This window comes from Capsicum annuum, chromosome 8 (assembly GCF_002878395.1).
Source record: "Capsicum annuum cultivar UCD-10X-F1 chromosome 8, UCD10Xv1.1, whole genome shotgun sequence".
Classification (NCBI taxonomy): domain Eukaryota; kingdom Viridiplantae; phylum Streptophyta; class Magnoliopsida; order Solanales; family Solanaceae; genus Capsicum; species Capsicum annuum.
The window spans coordinates 74,183,625-74,202,161 of record NC_061118.1 but is presented as its reverse complement, the minus strand read 5'-3'; the positions used below and the strand labels follow the sequence as shown (position 1 = coordinate 74,202,161).

General features: G+C 38.8%; 1 protein-coding gene across 1 annotated transcript; it reads right to left on the bottom strand.

Moving 5' to 3' along the window:
• Nucleotides 1-17,692: 17,692 nt before the first annotated feature.
• Nucleotides 17,693-18,277, bottom strand: LOC107879083. The gene has a single exon (XM_016726204.1). It carries the CDS (start codon nt 18,275-18,277, stop codon nt 17,693-17,695), a length of 585 nt encoding a protein of 194 aa, XP_016581690.1.
• Nucleotides 18,278-18,537: the final 260 nt, after the last annotated feature.

Here is an 18,537-nt window from a genome sequence, read left to right as displayed (position 1 = left end):
GGCCTAGCGCGATTGTGATGCGTCGCGCTGAAGTTCCAGGTCCCAACCAGTGGGACAACCAATGGCTTCGCATTGTGGTGACTCCCAGATTCCTATTTGTCAATTTCCAGTAAGCCACCGCGATAGTGGCGCATCGCTGTGGCCCATAAAGTCGGGTTTTTAGTTCAATTGTTCCAGCTTCATACAGAAGTTAAAAAAGGCACTTTGGACTTTTTCCAAGCCTCTTAAACCGTACAAACATTAGAATTAAGGTCACTACAAGCGTCATATGACATTTTTCTCAAGATTTCCCTCAACCAAAAACCCTAAACATCCAAATCCTCTTCCAAGAATCTCAAGGGTTCACCATAGATTTTCTAAATTGAGTCAAGATTCAAGGTTCCCAAGTCAGAGGCTTCAAGAACCCTCATTCAAGAGTACGAATAGCATCCCAAAAGCTAGAATTCATCCAAAACTTCTAATTCAAGGTATGTAGGGTTTGAACAAGATCAATCCTTTCGTTCTTATGGCCAAAACTATATTTTTATTACAAAATCTATTTGATTTTATATGTTTCCCTATGAAATTGAAGTATGGATTTATGCCCTATGTTATTATTTCTTGAGATTATGATGGTTTCAATGGTTTAGAAATTGAAGTACATGAGTATGTTGAGACTATAATGCATTTTGCTGAAAATTTTCTAGATTTCTATATGATTTATGAATCTTTATGATATAGAGTATGAATTTTTATACGTCTTAACTTGAGATTAAATTATGGGTCATTAATCCCTACTTGAGATTGTAATTTTAAGAATTTTGGTGCTATAAGCACCCATGAATTGAGTACTTTGAGATTATTGAGAAAGTTTTGACCTTGATGGTCATAGTAGCTTTGAAATCCACTTTACTAAATGAGATAATAGATTTTATAGTTGGGTTATTTATGAACCATAAGAGTACTATAAAGTGGATTTCCATGAGATGAGCGTATCTAACTTAAGGAAGTAGTATTTAGCACCGAGTTAGGTAAGTTATTATGGTTTCATACCCTAGAGCTACGTGCCACCGTAGGATTGAGATCTATGGGTTCAAGGCCGAGATAGTGATCACTAAGTTAAGGTTATACTCCCTGGCAAGAGTATGACGTCTCTCCCCAATGTGAGGTTTCTTCCTTAGGAGGACAAAATGTTAGACTCCATATAGCTCGCATGGTGTATGTTGGTTAAGAGACCTCCCTACTAGTAAAAGTAAATAATCAGCTTTTGAGTAGTTTTCCTTAATAGTAAGATTTCAGAGTAGTTTTCTTAAAATATAATTTTTTTCTTAAAGAGAGTATTTTTCTCCTTCTATTAAGAGTAAATGATCAGTTCCTAAATTAAAGATGTTCCTTTGAGATGAGTTATTGTTCCCTAAATTTAAAGGCTTACAGACTTATCCAAATATTGGTTTTACTTTAGATTTCAATTTTAAAGTTACAGTCTTAGCTTCCAGATACAGAGGTGAGCATTGGATCACTTAGTCTATATGTTTTGGGGAGGGAATAGAACTACAGATTTCTGAAGCAATTATATTGACTCACGAGATTTATACTAGGTCTTCCATTATTCATAATGTATGAGATTTATATTTTTAAGTTACTCAAGCTATGTGAGTCAGTTATATCAGCATGCATGATTTCCATAAATTTTGACGACATTATTGTTTAGCTATTGCATACACCCCCATATACTCAGTAAATCCTCAAAGTACAAATTCACATATACGTCTGTGTGCTACATTGCCTCATAATGTAGGTTCAGGTGCTCGACCCCAGCAGCGATCGTGATCTCCGAGCATCTCATCTACATCTTTTATCCTTGGTGAGTCCTCATGGTTCGAGGACCTATATCTGTAGTTTACCCACTTTAATAGTGTTTTGAGTATTACTTTTAGACTAGTTCGAGTCAGTTGGGGGTCTGTCCTAATGGCTTTTCAATTTGAGTAGTAGAAGCTTTGTAAGACTAGACTATCAGTTCTATTTCAGACTTTTTAGTATTTGATATTTAGAATATGTTTTCCAGTTATTTCAGTTCAAATTTGACATGATACAGCATTATTGCTTAATTATCCATCTTAAAGTAAGTGTTAGATGTAGTAGTAGTCTCAAAGGGTTAGCTTAGGGCTACTAGTAGCCATAAGCACTGTGTGATATCTCGGGATGAGATTTCAAGGTGTTACAAACTTGGTATTAGAGATTAAGTTTTAAGGATTCCTAGGGAGTCTGACAAGTCGCATTACGTAGAGTCTTGATCATCGGTGTGTAGCGCGCCACATCTATGAGCAAGAGGATACAAGATATTTTAGGAAAAAGTCATCCCTTTCTTTCAAAATCTATCATGCTTACAGTTGTCTATCTCAGCTATTGACTTGTGCTCTATTATTTAAGATAATGCCTTCCCAAAAAGTGAATGCCCTCAGAAATAATAATGAGCAACCCTAGCTTGTTGATCCCTTGAATGAGATAGTGACCCATGCTGAGTTTTAGGCTGCCTTTCAGGCATTAGCCCAAGCAATCATCGCTAATGTTCAGGACAATAACCAAACTACAGTTCTACATCAGCAAGGAGGTAATTTAGCTGCTGCTAGGATCCATGATTTCATAAGGATGAATCCGCTAGAGTTCTATAGGTCTAAGACAGGTGAGGACCTACAGTTGTATCTCGAGGAGGTGAGAAAATCCACATAAGTGATGCATGTTTCTAAGGAAGAAAACGTTGAGCTGGTGACTTACAGGTTGAAAGACATTGCTTATGACTGGATTGTTGCATGGAGGAAGGATAGAGGGGAAGATGTTGCCCCTATCACTTGGCAGGTGTTCCAGGATGCATTCTTGGACAAGTTCTTCCCACTTGAGATAAGGGAAGCAAAGATTGAGGAGTTTATGAACTTGAGACGGGGCTCCATGACTGTTAAGGAGTATTTCCTTAAGTTCAACCATCTAGCTAAGTATGCTCCGGATTTGATTTCTAACACTCGAGCTAGTATGAGAAAGTTTGTTACTGAAGTATCTGGACTTGTGTTGAAAGAGTGTAGGACTGCTATGCTCAATAGGGATATAGATCTTGCTAGGATGATGATGCATGCCCAGTAGATTAAGGCAAATAATATAAGGGAGAGGGATAAAGTAAGCAGAAACAAGAGGGCTAGATTAGAATAGTATGAGCATGGTCAGACTAGATCCCATAGAGGGAACCATCCATAGTTTCAGAGTCATCCGTCTATGCCAGCACCTTCATCATCTAGTGCTCCCGCACCCAGAAATAGGCAGGAGCAAGGGAATAGGCCTTCTATGTCTAGATCCCAGAACAGTATGAGTAACAGAACTCGTTATCCTCCATGTACTAAGTATGGTAGAGGCTATCCCGGTGAGTTCTTGGCTAATCAGAGAGGTTATTTTAATGGTGGAAAGATAGTACATAGACTTAGAGAGTGCCTGCATGATAGGTAGAGGAACAAAGATGCCTGACCTCAGATGCAGGCTACCAGTACACCAGCTCCTTTAGCTCGTCTAGCTCCTCCTCAGGGCGGTTCATCTAGTACCGGTGGCGGTCAGTGCCAGAATTAATTCTATGCTTTACCATCTTATTAGGAGTAGGGGGATTCTCCCGAGGTTATTACTAGTATGTTTCATGCCTTTTGCTTTGATTTGTATGTGTTGTTAGACCCAGGGTTAAGTTTTTCTTATGTGACCCTATTAGTTGCTGTGAACTTTGAAATGAGTCCCAAAAAGATTCCTGAGCCTTTCTTAGTTTCTACTCCAGTAGGTGAGTCTGTTGTTGTGAAGAAAGTGTACAAAAAGTGCCTTGTTACTGTTCTTCATAGAGTCATATTTGTTGATTTGATAGAGTTGGATATCGTCGATTTTAATCTTATTCTGGGTATGGACTAGCTTCATTCTTGTTATGAATCTATAGACTATCGTACCCGCGTGGTTAAGTTCCAGTTTCCAGATGAGCCAGTTTTTGAGTCGTCCAAAAATTTTGGATCTCCTAAGAGTTATTTTATATCCTATCTCAAAGATAGAAAGTTAATATCCAAAGGTTGCATCTATCATCTAGTTAGAGTTAAAGACATTAAGTCTGAGGCTCCAACTATTCAGATAGTCAACATTGTTAATGAGTTTCTTGGTGTTTTTTCAGAAGATCTCCCAGGGGTACCTCCCGATAGAGAGACAGAATTCGAGATTGACACTCCTCTCGACACACAGCCTATTTCTATTCCTCCATACCATATGGCACCTGCAGAGCTTAAGGAGTTGAAAGAACAACTCAAAGATCTTTTAGATAAAGGTTTCATAAGGCCCAGCGTTTATCCTTGGGGCGCACCTGTCCTATTCATGTGGAAGAAAGATGGTTCTTTGTGTATATGCATTGACTATCATCAGCTTAATAAGACCACAGTCAAGAATAAGTAACATCTTCCTAGTATTGATGACCCATTTGATCAATTGCAAGGTGCAAGTTATTTCTTAAAGATAGACCTTAGATCTGGCTATCATCAACTTAAAGTAAGGGAGTGTGATATCCCAAAGATAGCCTTCCGAACCCGTTATGGCCACTTTGAGTTTCTAGTCATGTCTTTCAGGATAACCAATGCTCCAGCGGCCTTCATGGACCTCATGAATTGCGTGTTCAAGAAGTATCTTGACATGTTTGTCATAGTTTTCATAGATGATATCCTTGTTTACTCCTGTACTGAGAATGACCATGCAGATCATCTTAGAATTGTTTTGCAAATTCTTAGAGATTATCAGTTGTTTGCCAAATTTAGCAAGTGTAAGACAGAAGTTGTGAGAAATTGGCCTAGACCTATCTCTCCGTCCGACATTAAGAGTTTTTTGGGTCTAGCTGGCTATTACTGCTATTTTGTTGAAGGTTTCTCATCTATTGCATCTCCCATGACTAGATTGATCCAAAAGAAAGTTAAGTTCCTTTGGTCAGATTCCTATGAGAAGAGTTTTCAGGAGTTAAAGATTTGACTCACTTCAGCCCCGATGTTGACTGTGCCTGATTGTACGAATGATTTTATGGTATATTATGATGTCGCTAGAGTTTTGTTGGGTTGTGTATTGATGCAAAGGGTTAAGGTTATAGCCTACGCCTCTAGATAGTTAAAGTTGAATAAAAAGAATTACCCAACCCACGATCTTGAGTTAGCTACTGTGGTCTTTACTTTGAAAATATGGTGACACTATCTTTATGGTGTTCAGGTTGATGTGTTTACTTATCACAAGAGCCTACAGTATATATTTACTCAGAGAGAGTTAAATCTCAGACAGAGGAGATGGTTAGAGTTGCTAAAGGACTATAATATGAGTGTGTTTATCACCCGGGCAAGGCCAATATAGTGACAGATGCCCTTAGCAGGATGTCTATGGGTAGTGTTACTCATGTAGAGGAAGATAAGAAAGAGTTAGCTCATGAGATGCATCATTTGGATAGACTGGGCATTAGGTTGCTTGATTCCACTGAGGGGAATATTTTGGTTCAGAGTAGTTCTAAATCCTCTTTAGTTTTGAAAGTAAAAGAGAAGCAAGACAGGGATTCCAGTTTGGTCAGACTGAATGAGTCAGTTAAGGACCAAAAGGTAGAGGTTTTCTTTCAAGAGGGAGATGGTGTGTTGATATTACAGGGTAGATTGTGTGTTCCTTGTGTTGATGATCTGAGGCAAAGAATTATGGCTGAAGCGCATGGCACGCGGTATTCCATTCATCCCAGAGCCATCAAGATGTACCATGACTTGCGAGAAATCTATTGGTGGAGTGGCATGAAGAAAGATATAGTAAAGTTTGTGGCGAAGTGTGAAACTTTCCAACAGGTTAAGGTAGAGCACCGAAGGCCTGGTGGTGTGATGCAAGAGTTTGGTATACCTACTTGGAAGTGGAAAGAGGTGAATATGGATTTTATGACTGGTTTACCTCTTTCGTGTTGTCATCATGATTCTATTTGGGTTGTGGTAGACAGGCTGACTAAGACAACGCATTTCTGTCCTGTGCATACATCTTATACAATTGAGGATTATGCTAGATTGTATATTCAGAAGTTAGTTAAATTTCATGGAGTCCCCTTGTCTATCATCTCAGATAGGGGTACTCAGTTCACATCCCAATTTTGGAAAGCTTTTCAGAGAGGTCTTGGTACCTAAGTGCATCTTAGTTTCGCTTTTCATCCGTAGACAGATGGTTAGGCTGAGAGGACCATCCAAACCTTAGGGGATATATTGAGGGCATATTCTCTTGATTTCAAGGGTATTTAGGATGAGCATTTTCCATTAATTGAGTTTACTTATAATAATAGTTACCATTCTAGCATCAAGATGGCATCATTTGAGGCTTTGTATGGGGGGAGGTATAGATCACCTATAGATTAGTTCGAAGTAGGTGAATCTGCTTTGGTTGGACCTGATGTAGTGTTTGAGGCTATAGAGAAAGTAAAGTTGATTAGATAAAGGATAAAGACAGCTTAGAGTCATCAAAAGTCATATGCAGACGTGAGAAGAAACCTTGAGTTTGAAGTTAATAATTTCGTATGTCTAAAAATTTCACCTATGAAAGGGGTGAAAAGGTTTGGCAAGAAGGAAAAGCTTAGTCCCCGGTATGTGGGCCATTATAGAATCCTAAGTCATGTGGGGAGATTAGCCTATGAGCTTGAGTCGCCCAAAGATTTGTCAGTTATGCATTCTATTTTTCATGTCTCCATGCTTAAGAAACACATTGGTGATTTCGTTGTAGTAGATCCTTCAGAGAGCCTAGATATCCCGTCTAGTCTTTCATTTGAAGAGATTCCAGTTGAGATTCTAGACCACCAGATTCGTAAACTGAGGAACAAAGAGGTACCCTTGGTCAAAGTGTTGTGGCGAAACCAGTCAGTTGAGGGTGCTACATGGGAAGCCGAGGTAGATATACGATCCAAGCACCCGCACCTCTTCTCTGCAAGTTCAGATCAAGTCGAGGATACTATTCTTCCTTAATTCAACCCCTTTTCCATTTAAATTTTCAGCTATATAGTTATTCTTAATATAAGTACATGCATTCTCTAAGATATTCAAGAGTTTAGAATGATGTAAAGTCAGTTTAGCAAGTTGTTTCAACTGTGCATACTCAGTTTCCCCATGGGGGAGATATTGTATTACCCCAAACTTTTCCTTAAGCCTAATTTCATCTCTAGAAGGTTAAGGAATGACTTCCAAAGTGAGTAACGTTTAAACCATATAGAGTTTCCCTAATATCGACTTTTTATTGTGTGGAAAATTTAATTAGCTTTCCAATGATATAAGATCCGTTAAAATTCGATAACCATGCAAGAAGTTATGGCTAATTTAAGTTCTAGTCGTAAACCACCATCACTTTAGTGTTTGGCACATCGCGGAGAGGGTCTATTTAACAATTGTCAAATTTCAGTGGAACTCCATGATAGTGGCATGTCACGGAGGACCCCATTTCCCAATAGTCAATTTCTAGTGGCCTAGCGCGATTGTGACGCGTCGCACTGAAGTTCCAGGTCCCAACCAGTGGGAAAACGCGATGGCTTCGCATCGCGGTGACACCTATATTTCCATTTGCTAATTTCCAGTAAGACACCATGATAGAGGCACGTTGCGGTGGCCCATAAAGTTGGGTTTCCAGTTCAATTTTTCCAGCTTCGTACAAAAGTTAAAAAGGGCACTTTGGACTTTTTCCAAGCCTCTTAAACCGTACAAAAATCAGAATTAAGGTCACTACAAGCGTCATATGAGATTTTTCTCAAGATTTCCCTCAACCAAAAACCCTAAGCATCCAAATCCTCTTCAGATTTCTATATGATTTATGAATCTTTATGATATCGAGTATGAATTTTTATACGTCTTAACCTGAGATTGAATTATGGTCATTAAGCCCTACTTGAGATTGTAATTTTAAGAATTTTGGTGCTATAAGCACCTATGAATTGAGTATTTTGAGATTATTGAGAAAGTTTTGACCTTGATGGTCATAGTAGCTTGGAAATTCACTTTACTAAATGAGATCAGAGATTTTACAGTTGGGTTCTTTACGAACCCTGAGATTATTTTATAGTAGATTTCCATGAGATGAGTGTAGCTAACTTAAGGGAGTAGTATTTAGCACCGAGTCGGGTGAGTTACTACGATTTCATACCCCAGAATTAAGTGCCACCATAGGATTGAGATCTATGGGCCCGAGGCGAGATAGTGATCACTGAGTTGAGATTATACTCCCTGGCAAGAGTATGACACCTCTCCCCAACGTGAGGTTTCTTCCTTAAGAGGACAAAACGTTGGACTCCATGTAGCTCGCATGGTGTATGTCGGTTAAGAGAACTTCCCTGCTAGTAAAAGTAAATAATCAGCTTTTGAGTATTTTTCCCAAATAGTAAGATTTTCAGAGTAGTTTTCTTAAAATAAATTTTTTTTTATTACAGAGAGTTTTTTTTTCCTACTAGTAAGAGTAAATGATCAGTTCCTAAAGTAAAGTTTGTTCCTTTGAGATGAGTTATTGTTCCCTAAATGTAAAGGCTCACAAACTTATCCAAATATATTTTTTACTTTAGATTTCAGTTTTAAAGTTACAGTCTTAGCTTCCAGATACAGAGGTGAGCATTGGATCACTTAGTCTATATATTTTGAAGAGGGAATTGAACTACATATTTCCGAAGCAAGTATATTGACTCACGAGATTTATACTAGGTGTTCCATTATTCATAATGTATTAGATTTATATTTTTGAGTTACTCAAGCTATGTGAGTCAGTTATATCAGCATGCATGATTTCTATAAAGGTTGATGACATTATTGTTTAATTATTGCATACAACCCCATATACTCAGTACATCCTCAAAGTACTAATCTGCATATACGTCTGTGTGCTACATTGTCACATAATGTAGGTTCAGGTGCTCAACCCCAGCAGCGATCGTGATCTCCAAGAATCTATCTACATCTTTATCCTTTGTGAGTCCTCATGGTTCGAGGTCCTATATCTGTAGTTTTCCCACTTTAATAGTGTTTTAGTATTACTTTCAGACCAGTTTGAGTCAATTGGGGGTCTGTCCTAATGGCTTTCTAGTTTGAGTAGTAGTGGCTTTGTCAGACTAGACAATCAGTTGTGTTTCAGACTTTCAAATATTTGATATTCAGAATATGTTTTCCAGTTATTTTAGTTTAGATTTGACGTGATACAGCGTTATTGCTTGATTATCCATCTTAAAGTAAGTGTTAGATGTAGTATTAGGCTCAAAGGGTTAGCTTAGGTCTACTAGTAGCGTTAAGCATCGTATGACATCTCGGGATGAGATTTTGGGGCGTTACAGTACACATCATGGAAAAAGAGTTTCAACATACCAGTAACGACATAAGCTGATGCCTCGAACTCCAAATGGGTAGTGAGAGCATAGAGTCAGTTCCGACCAGTGCTGGAGCCAAATGGTGCACCTTTTGGTGCCATAGCTGATAAAAAGGCAACCGAAACCTTGTTTTCACCAGAATAAACCTTATCCACTGGACAGTTTCTAAACATGTGCCCTAGCTGACCACAGTTGAAGCACTTGTCCTTTTCTTCATCAGCGTAACCCCGATGCAATCAACCATAAAATCTACAAGAAGGATAGGATAGAGCTGATTGGGGCCCACTAGTTTGAGATTGGGCACCCTATGCCCTATAATCGTTGCCACCATGAAAATGCCTATCACCGATGATGTTGGGTAGGGAGCACTAGTAGCCGAGTAAGACCCAAAAATGACCCATTTCTTTTTGGATCACATTCCGCCATCCCTGCCAGCTGTTGTTGGCCACCAACCTACTTAGAAAATCTAAACTTTTTTCTCTGCCTCTCCTCTATCTCCACATGCTTCTTCTTCTCTTCCTCGACCTATTGCAGATACACCACCAACCTGAAGATATCCATGTCCTTGTTCAACAAGGCAGCCTTACTCTTCAAAATCAAGTCTAGGGACAACCCGAAAGCGAACTTCCTCATTTTAGCCCTCGTGCTAGAAACCAATTCTGGAGTATACCAAGACAACTGGTGAAACTTCAAGGCATACTCTTTAACTGGCATTTTGCCTTGCTTCAGGTTAACAAACACTTCCTCCTTCACTTTACTCAGTTCTTGAGGAAAGAAACAGTCCAAGTAAGCTCTAGAAAAATCATCGCACAGGGCTTACTCACATCGTTACCCCTTGACTGGTCCCATTCCTCATACCACTAATAGGCCACATTTTTCAGCAGGTAGGTAGCAAACTCCACACCCTCTACATTAGTGGCATGCATAACACGAAAGATTTTTTCCATCTCATCAAGAAAGTTTTAAGGATCCTCTTCAATCTTAACTCCAGTAAAGGATGAAGGGTTTAACCTCATAAACTGGCCAACTATTGTGGCCTCAGAAGATGGAGTAACAGAAGCACCACGCTCGGCCTAAATTGGCCAACCCTTGTGGCCTCAGAAGATGGAGTAACAGAAGCACCACGCTCGGCCTAAGAAGCTACCAACTGTGCAAATATATGAATAGACGGACAAAACTCAGCATTCATCACATCAACCTGAGGAGAGGTCAAGAAGGACTGAAGGAGACCAGTGGAACTCCTAAAGGATAATCAGGAATTAGACCCCTAAATCGAGTTTGGATGCCATAAGAAGGATGTCTCCCATCAATATTGCCCTCAGGTGGGACAGAGGAGTTTCCGTGAACTTCAGATCATCGATGAGACATGATTTGATAATCGAACAAATGGGAATTAGAGATGATTTCAGGAACTTAGACTCTACAACTCAAAAACAGAACACGAGGAAGAGAAATATTCCTAAATGCCTCATAACCTCTCCCTTATGAGTGTGGCGTGCTACTCACCCTTAAAAGAGACTCTACTCGACACGGTTTTGTGGACTCCCAATTGACTATAAACCTCGAGATCTGATAATATCTGACCAGACCCAAACTAGGGCCTAGTCATGTCGAGTATCTCAAGTCCAGCCAAGACCGGAGACCACCCTCAATACCCCATCGTTAACCACCCTACACCCTATGTTGAATAAATTCCAACCATATAAAAAGATAAAACAATAACAATATAAAGACAATAGAGTAAGTCTATAACCATAACTAAAGAACTAACACCAAATATCCAACCAATGCCAATACTAATACCAATGTTAAAACTAATACCGACACAGCCCATGCCTATAGTAGTCCAATAAGTCCACTAACTATAATCAAAGAATATCCGATCAAGACATGCCCCTTCCCATAGCCAAAACCAAAACCAAATAAATAAAAATTACATAAAGAAATCCACAACATGAAATGGGGACTTCCAGAGTATAGAAGTTCACTACTTTAATCTGACTCAAAGTTGTCCCCGAATTCAAGTCACTGAGCAGGAGGAATGGTAGTATAGTCACATCCTACATCGCATAGGGATACAGTGATCGAAGACAGTTAGCGGGGTGAACGCTAGCATATAACTCGGGGATAAAGATAAAATAATGCCATCATTCAAAACTAAATCAAATAACCATATGCAATCACATATATACACATATATATACCGTGCCAGGATAGGGAACAAGATTTAGCATGCATTTAAAATCTGAACCTGGATTATATAGCTTAACCATCATAAAATTCACCCATAACCTATATGGGTCAAGTGTAACCCCCTGAATGGGCCCTAGTGTGTGTTGCGGCACAAACCAGAGATATCATAGAAGGCCGAGGAGTCCCGTGTACCCTTCGACCTCCATGATACATATATACAAGTATAAACTTATGGGAGTCCCGTGTACCCCACAAGCATAAGGTCACCAAGACCAACCCTCATGTCGGCAAACATGATTTTCCAGTGTCCGTCCATTAGACTCACACCTTCACAGCTAGCTATCACAACTCGCCATTATTACCACATTAAAACCTTTTACACATAACCAAACCACCAATTCTAGAAGTCAATTGTTAGGCATTATAAAATGGTATCTTCATACCAACTATAGCTTGCAAGTAATATCACCATCCAACACTTAAGAAAGTCCTTCGTACCCTGCAGACTCCATTATTAAAATCACTTGGGGGATTCCTTTGTACCCTACAAGATTTCCAAAACAAGCCTTAACCATTTAACCATTTTGTTCCATGCATTATTTTCAAGAAATAGTCAAACCAAACATTTTAGGGATTCCATTATCCCCTAGTTCAAATTCCCACCTTTATCATAACTACTGACCAGTTTTACAAAACAAGGTTAGGGTTATAACCACTTAAAGAGTCATAAGCTTAAGGAAATATAGCATTATCAACTTCAACCACCATACCCATGCAACCACATGTTCAAAACCATAATTAAAAACAAGGAAAACCATAATTAAACCATGAGAAATAATATTCATCCATGAACAATCAAAAACTCCAACCTTTATTTCAAAACCATAATAATACCATGAAAACCATAACTTAAAACATGAGTTTTTTATAAAATAACAATACAAGAGAAGTAATAGGCCTTAGACCCCAAGTAGTACGAATTAAGAGACTTAATTGATTAACTTGATGAAACCCTAGTTTTTACTTGAACAAAGAGTTTGAGAGAGAATTTGAGAATGTTTTAATAGAAATGATATGTTAATAATTTCCCAAAAGATGTTTAAAGTCATGGTATCATTAGTACTTATAGTGGTAAATATCAAGAATGCCCCCAACTTAAAAATTGTAAAAAGGTCGCATTTGGTTACGAGTCGATCGTTTAACTCATGACCACAACATACAACTCGCACCCTTGAGTCATCACCAAGATAATGAGTTAGACACCCATACACTGTCCACCATAACTATCCACTATATGACTCCATGATCCCACTCGTGTCCTGACCATACGACTCGTATGATCTAGTCGTATCCAAGATAGAACCCAAGGGATCAGATATTGGACAACATACGACTCAACCCTACCACTCGTAACCTATCCTCACGGCTCTTAGTAAGCCACTCGTACACAGAGCCAAACCAAGCCACTAAGTTACTGATTTGATTAAGGATCGTCATAATGACTCATCACTACCCCTAACAACCCATACCACCAAGATATTACCAAGACCAAAAACCCAACCACCACACACTAGCCACCTAATAAATAGGGTCACTTGACCTATACCCACACCACACGACTCATATTATGAGTCATCAACAGGGCAGTGAGCGCAAATCTCAAGAATTTCCAAGGGCCAAAATCCAAGGTGTTTCAATAAAACAAAATTTTCAAGGATTCAAAGGACTTTAAAGAACAATCAATGCAATAATAGAAACCTCTCTAGAAGTGAATCCTTATCGATATATTCTTAACTATAGTCTTTTGCCTTATTATTTGGAAGATGATAATTTCACCCGCCCCAATTAGTCTACATGCCTTCTCATGAGAAGGAAATCCCACACACCAAATTATCTATTATCTAACAACGGATTTAAGTGTGAACATGCACTCTCACAAAGACTCTCTCAATGCTAACAAGTACCATACCATATGTTTGCCCTTATTTTCAATTGCCACAATAATGAATACACTTGGTTGGAGATCTCGAAGGGCTTTTTCAAGCTTCTAATGTAGGTTCGAGAAAGGGTACGATATTATTTAGGTACAAAGTGACTACACCCTCCTTGAACATCTACATCACACTATTTAAACAAACTTATGACCATGGACCGCTTCCTTCATTTCTAAAATTCACACATGCCTACTTTTTGCAACCTTGATTTACCCATCTCTTTGAAAGCATTTTCTTTTCAACTATTTATTTTTCAATCCATGCTAATCCTTCTTTTGATGATTCACTTCTTTTTTATTTTCTCTTTTTGCTTAGATTTTTAGGCATCCACTTACAATATCATGGCCCAAAGTCATTTCTTCAAAAACTTACCACCCTCAACTTAGAAATTTGGCCTCAAGTTTGATTTTTTATGCTCAAGGTAGGTAGGGTTCAAAAGAGGGATAAGCTTTAAATGGTTTAAGGCTTGTAATATGGTTTCCAAAGAAAGGCTTGAAAGCTCAAAATGGGTAACTAAGGGTACTATTATATATACGGGTAGGTTATATAGGATAAAGTGGGTTCCTATGTTCATAAAGAAGGCCTAAGATCATTTCACCAACCAATCATAATCACAATTAGCCTTGAGGGACTAACGAGGCAAGTTCTAGATGATACAAGTATGCATGAGAGACACACAATAACGCTCACCACACATGGCATACAAACTTTTCAAGGAGGCTAAATCTCATTTCCTACTAAAGACAAAAGGAACTATTTTACCATAAACTACAAACTAAAGACTTTGGAGTCACATAAAAAAGTAAAGTATAGTTATAAAATTGTTCACGTCCATGCCTTTGGTTTTTTAAAAAAAAAAATAAATTGGGGGGGGGGGGGGGTGTCTGCTTCGTATTTACACCACACAAGATTTGCTATTGATAGTACCAGACCAAGCAGTCATCTCATATTTTGGCTCTCTAAGGGCAAACCATATGGCTACTCAGACTTCACCATAGTTATAAGGGTGATCTTAAAACTCCAATACTACGGGTACTTAGACTTCCCCTGCACATATGGCATAAAACCCAATCACGATAATTTTCCTTTAAAAATGTCGTCACTCATTTTATCATAGGGAAAGGATCTTCCGATAGCATCATACGCATGATAAGAAAAAAATAAAATCTAGAAATATGAAACAAGCAACTAAACCATGAAATGTGGGCACCATCAGAATACCTGAATATTACAACCCAAAATAAAAATAAAAAACATCTAAATCAACATAAAAATACCCATAAATATCTCAATAATACAGAACAAATAAATAAATATAGAGGCGGTCACCCCCAACTAAAATCACTGCATAATCAAGAAAGTATAAAGAGAGTAAAAGGGTGTTACCTATAATCGCATCAAGAACTGTTATCGTGTTCGATATCTGCATCACCTCTGGCATCATTTAAGCCTAACCACTCAGTTAGGGCCTCATCATCAGTATCAACTCTAGGAGAAAGAATTCTATCTCTGGGTTTTGAGACCTTTCAAAGGCCCTTCACCCCATTCTACATCATTGTAAAAAAACTTGTATATCTTCTTCTCCCTCTTCTTGATCTTCTCATGGGAATCCCTGAGCTCTTTGTGAGAATGTGCTAGCGATAAGTAGGCCCTCTTAAGCCTAAAAATAGTGAACCTCTTCTTCTTCTGATCCTCAGATATATCTCATACATAGACCGAGCAACATAAGAGTGACGGGTGGTAGAAGACTCTCCCAGCCCCTAAGGGAGCTTGGATACTAGCTCCTTGAGTGCTCTCATCTCGCCTGAGATCTTATCAAATGGCCCTATTGTGGATGGACTGTATGAATCCACATCATCCTCCACCGACCTCCCCAAGTCAACCTTCCTCTTCTTGCTCTTCCCAAGAGCTCTCTCTCTTTGGATCTTAGTGGGTAAATATGAGCCTTGGGAGAGACCCAACTATCTTTAATGAACTCATCAAACTCGGATTGCCTACATAGCTTAGTGATCAATGATGGAAACAAAAGCATGGGCCCCTCTTTTTTCCTATATTACCAAATCTTCAGAAGCATAAATCGGCTAATAATCAGAGAAATATTGTCCAAAAGGCAGGCAACTATCTAAGCATGCATAGTTGGGACATTTGTTAGGCTAGTGGAGGGGGAGACTATGCTACAGATAATGGTCAGTCAGATCCTTTCTTTGACTGTCAAGTCACTCATCAAAATCCTTATCTTAGTGGTATCCCATGGGACCTCCCTCCCCGAGCATAAATGCTCGGCCAGCCAGCTCCTAAGAGCATAATCCTTGGCCTCATAGCCACTCATATCAACATTGACTAACCCATAAACTCCATTGATCTGCTCAGCCCTAAAAAAAATCTCTTTTTTCCTGATCATCACCATTAGGTTAAGGCTAAAGAGATCTACTATGCTGAGATTCACGTAGAACTCCCTTGCCCAGTGCTCATTTACGCTACATGGTTCTAGGGTAAAGCAAATCCATCATGAGATCTCCAGTTTCTCATAGAAGGCCGAGATTTTTTTGGGTACCTTCTCCAGTGAGATCCCCCTCTCGGGCAGCAGCTTCTTCTGCATGAGGTCCTCATAATATGTCTTCTCATATTCTAAGGCCATGAAATGGTGGTTATCATAGGTTACCATTTGGTACTTAGGATTCACACGATGAATAAAGTTCATAAGGAAAATATGAGGAACATGTGCTAGTTAACTTGATTGAACTGAGGGAAGGGCTTAAGATACATGGGCAGGCTTAAAATTCAAAACATTAAGATTTGGACTAGACTATCAAAATAATCTTGGTTATCGCAACCGTAGTTCACCTAGATCGTGATCGTGATTCTTGAGACTGGTCAGGATCATGCTCTCAGTTATCTTGATCGCGATGACAGGTTCACGATTACGTTACCACGATCGCAGTAACTGAGGTTAAGTTTGATCAAATTCTCAGACGCTTAAACTTCCAATTTTATTGCCCATTTGTCTTCCATATTAAAGATTTTACAATATAAACATGAAACCTAGTCCCTAGGTGTTCGATCATGCCCTTAGAATATGTAAAAACAATTAAGGAGTTTGTTCGGCCATTTAATTGAACACTTGGTGTGCACAAGTTATTTTTATCATTTTGAACAATTTTGGGTACTCAAGACTTTCCCAAGTATGTGCACACCAAAATCATCAGCTAACTACACCAAAAAAGCACAATTGCACAAAGATTTGACAGGAAAATTTAAATTTTAGGCCAATCCTAAGATATGAGTTCTAAGGCCAATACATATCCTAAAAAGACAATTTGATGCACATACCGATAGAGAGATGCAAAGAGGAATGCAAGGCATAGTTTGGATGGTCCAAATATGATTAAAAAAAATGGGTGCAACATGAGAGAAAATTTGAAAAAATTTAAGGAGAAATGGGAGAAGGATTTACGACTGTTCAACTTTTGAAACAGTCAAGATCGCAATCACGATCGAGGGACCGCAATCGTGAAACCCATATCATCGTGATTGGGAACCCTATCCCATAACAATCTCGATAATCGAGGTTGTTTTTGCTCCCCTATTTTCAACTATTCAGCCCATTACTCAAATGCACCACACTTTCTCTTTTTTCAACCTCATTCAAAACACCTCATAGGACCTAAATTTCATGGATTAATCACAAACAAAAATGAAACCTATTCTAACAATCAAAATTCAAAGGATATGAGCCACTTTCATGGCATTGATGGGTTGCCTCCCATCCAGCGCCTAATTTATCATCGCGGCACGATGTTCTTCAACTTTCAAGGTGGATCCTTAAGAGACACATCATCTACCTCTGTGTCCACTACATCAATGACGGACACCACTTGTAGTTCCATGGGTTATTTCTTGATCTTACATACTTTAAAGGACACTTCATCACTTTGGACCTAAAATTTTATTTCTCCTAACTCCATTACAATGATAGCTCTTTTGATTACAAGGAAAGGTCAGCCAAGGATAATAGGTATCTATTGGTAGATTTCATAATCAAGCACAATGAAGTCTTTCAGAAGAATGAAGCGATCCACCATCTCCAAAACATCAAACAAAACTCCAACCGGTCTCTTGATAGACTCCGCCATCAAAAGCCTCATTATTGTAGGAGTGCCCAAACCAAGTCTTCTATAGATGAATAAGGCATGAGATTGATGCTTGCACCAAGTTCACACAAATCTTTTTCAAACTTGTATGTCCCTACGGTGCAAGGGATTATAAACGCCCCGAGATCCTCTTTCTTTTCCATTATAACACTAGTCATGATAGTCCTACACCCAGGGGTAACTTCAATGGTTTCACCATCAACAAGACATTTCTTTAACATCAAATTCTTCATAAGCTTATGATAACTTGGAATCTCTTGAATGGCCTCTAGCAACGGGATATTAACTGAAAGATTATTAAGCTTAGCAAGGATCGTCTTGAATTTGGCATTGTCCTCCTTCTTCTTGAGTTTATGAAGAAATAGAAAAGGGACCTTCATGGTAGGCATTGGATCACTTTGTGGTTCATCATTCTCAACTACCTTAGGATCTACCTCTTCATCAACCATTTCTTCACTTATCATTGGTTCCTTTTCATCCCCTTCTTGAGACTTTGGATCCTCTTCATTTAAATCAACCACAAGATTTTTCTTCACATTTCTTTGTTTAACATTGGCCTCTTTTTCAACTTCTACCATATGATTACTAAGGGCTTTGCCACTCCTAGTGACGATTTCCAATACTTGGGCATTATTTTTTGGATTCACAATGGTATCACTAGGAAGGCCCCCCTTTTGTCTAGCATTAAGTTGAGTGGAGATTTGGCCAATTTGAGTCTGCAATTATTTGATTGAGGCGAAGTATGATACAATCGTTTGGTTGATTTGAGAAAAGTCGTCTTTCAATTCTCAAACCATCATGTCTGTTCCCTCCACTCTCATCAAGATTCTTGCTAACA

Excerpts from the sequence above, each read along its gene's own strand:
- LOC107879083 (XM_016726204.1), bottom strand. The coding sequence starts at position 18,277 with ATGGTAGAAGTTGAAAAAGAGGCCAATGTTAAACAAAGAAATGTGAAG.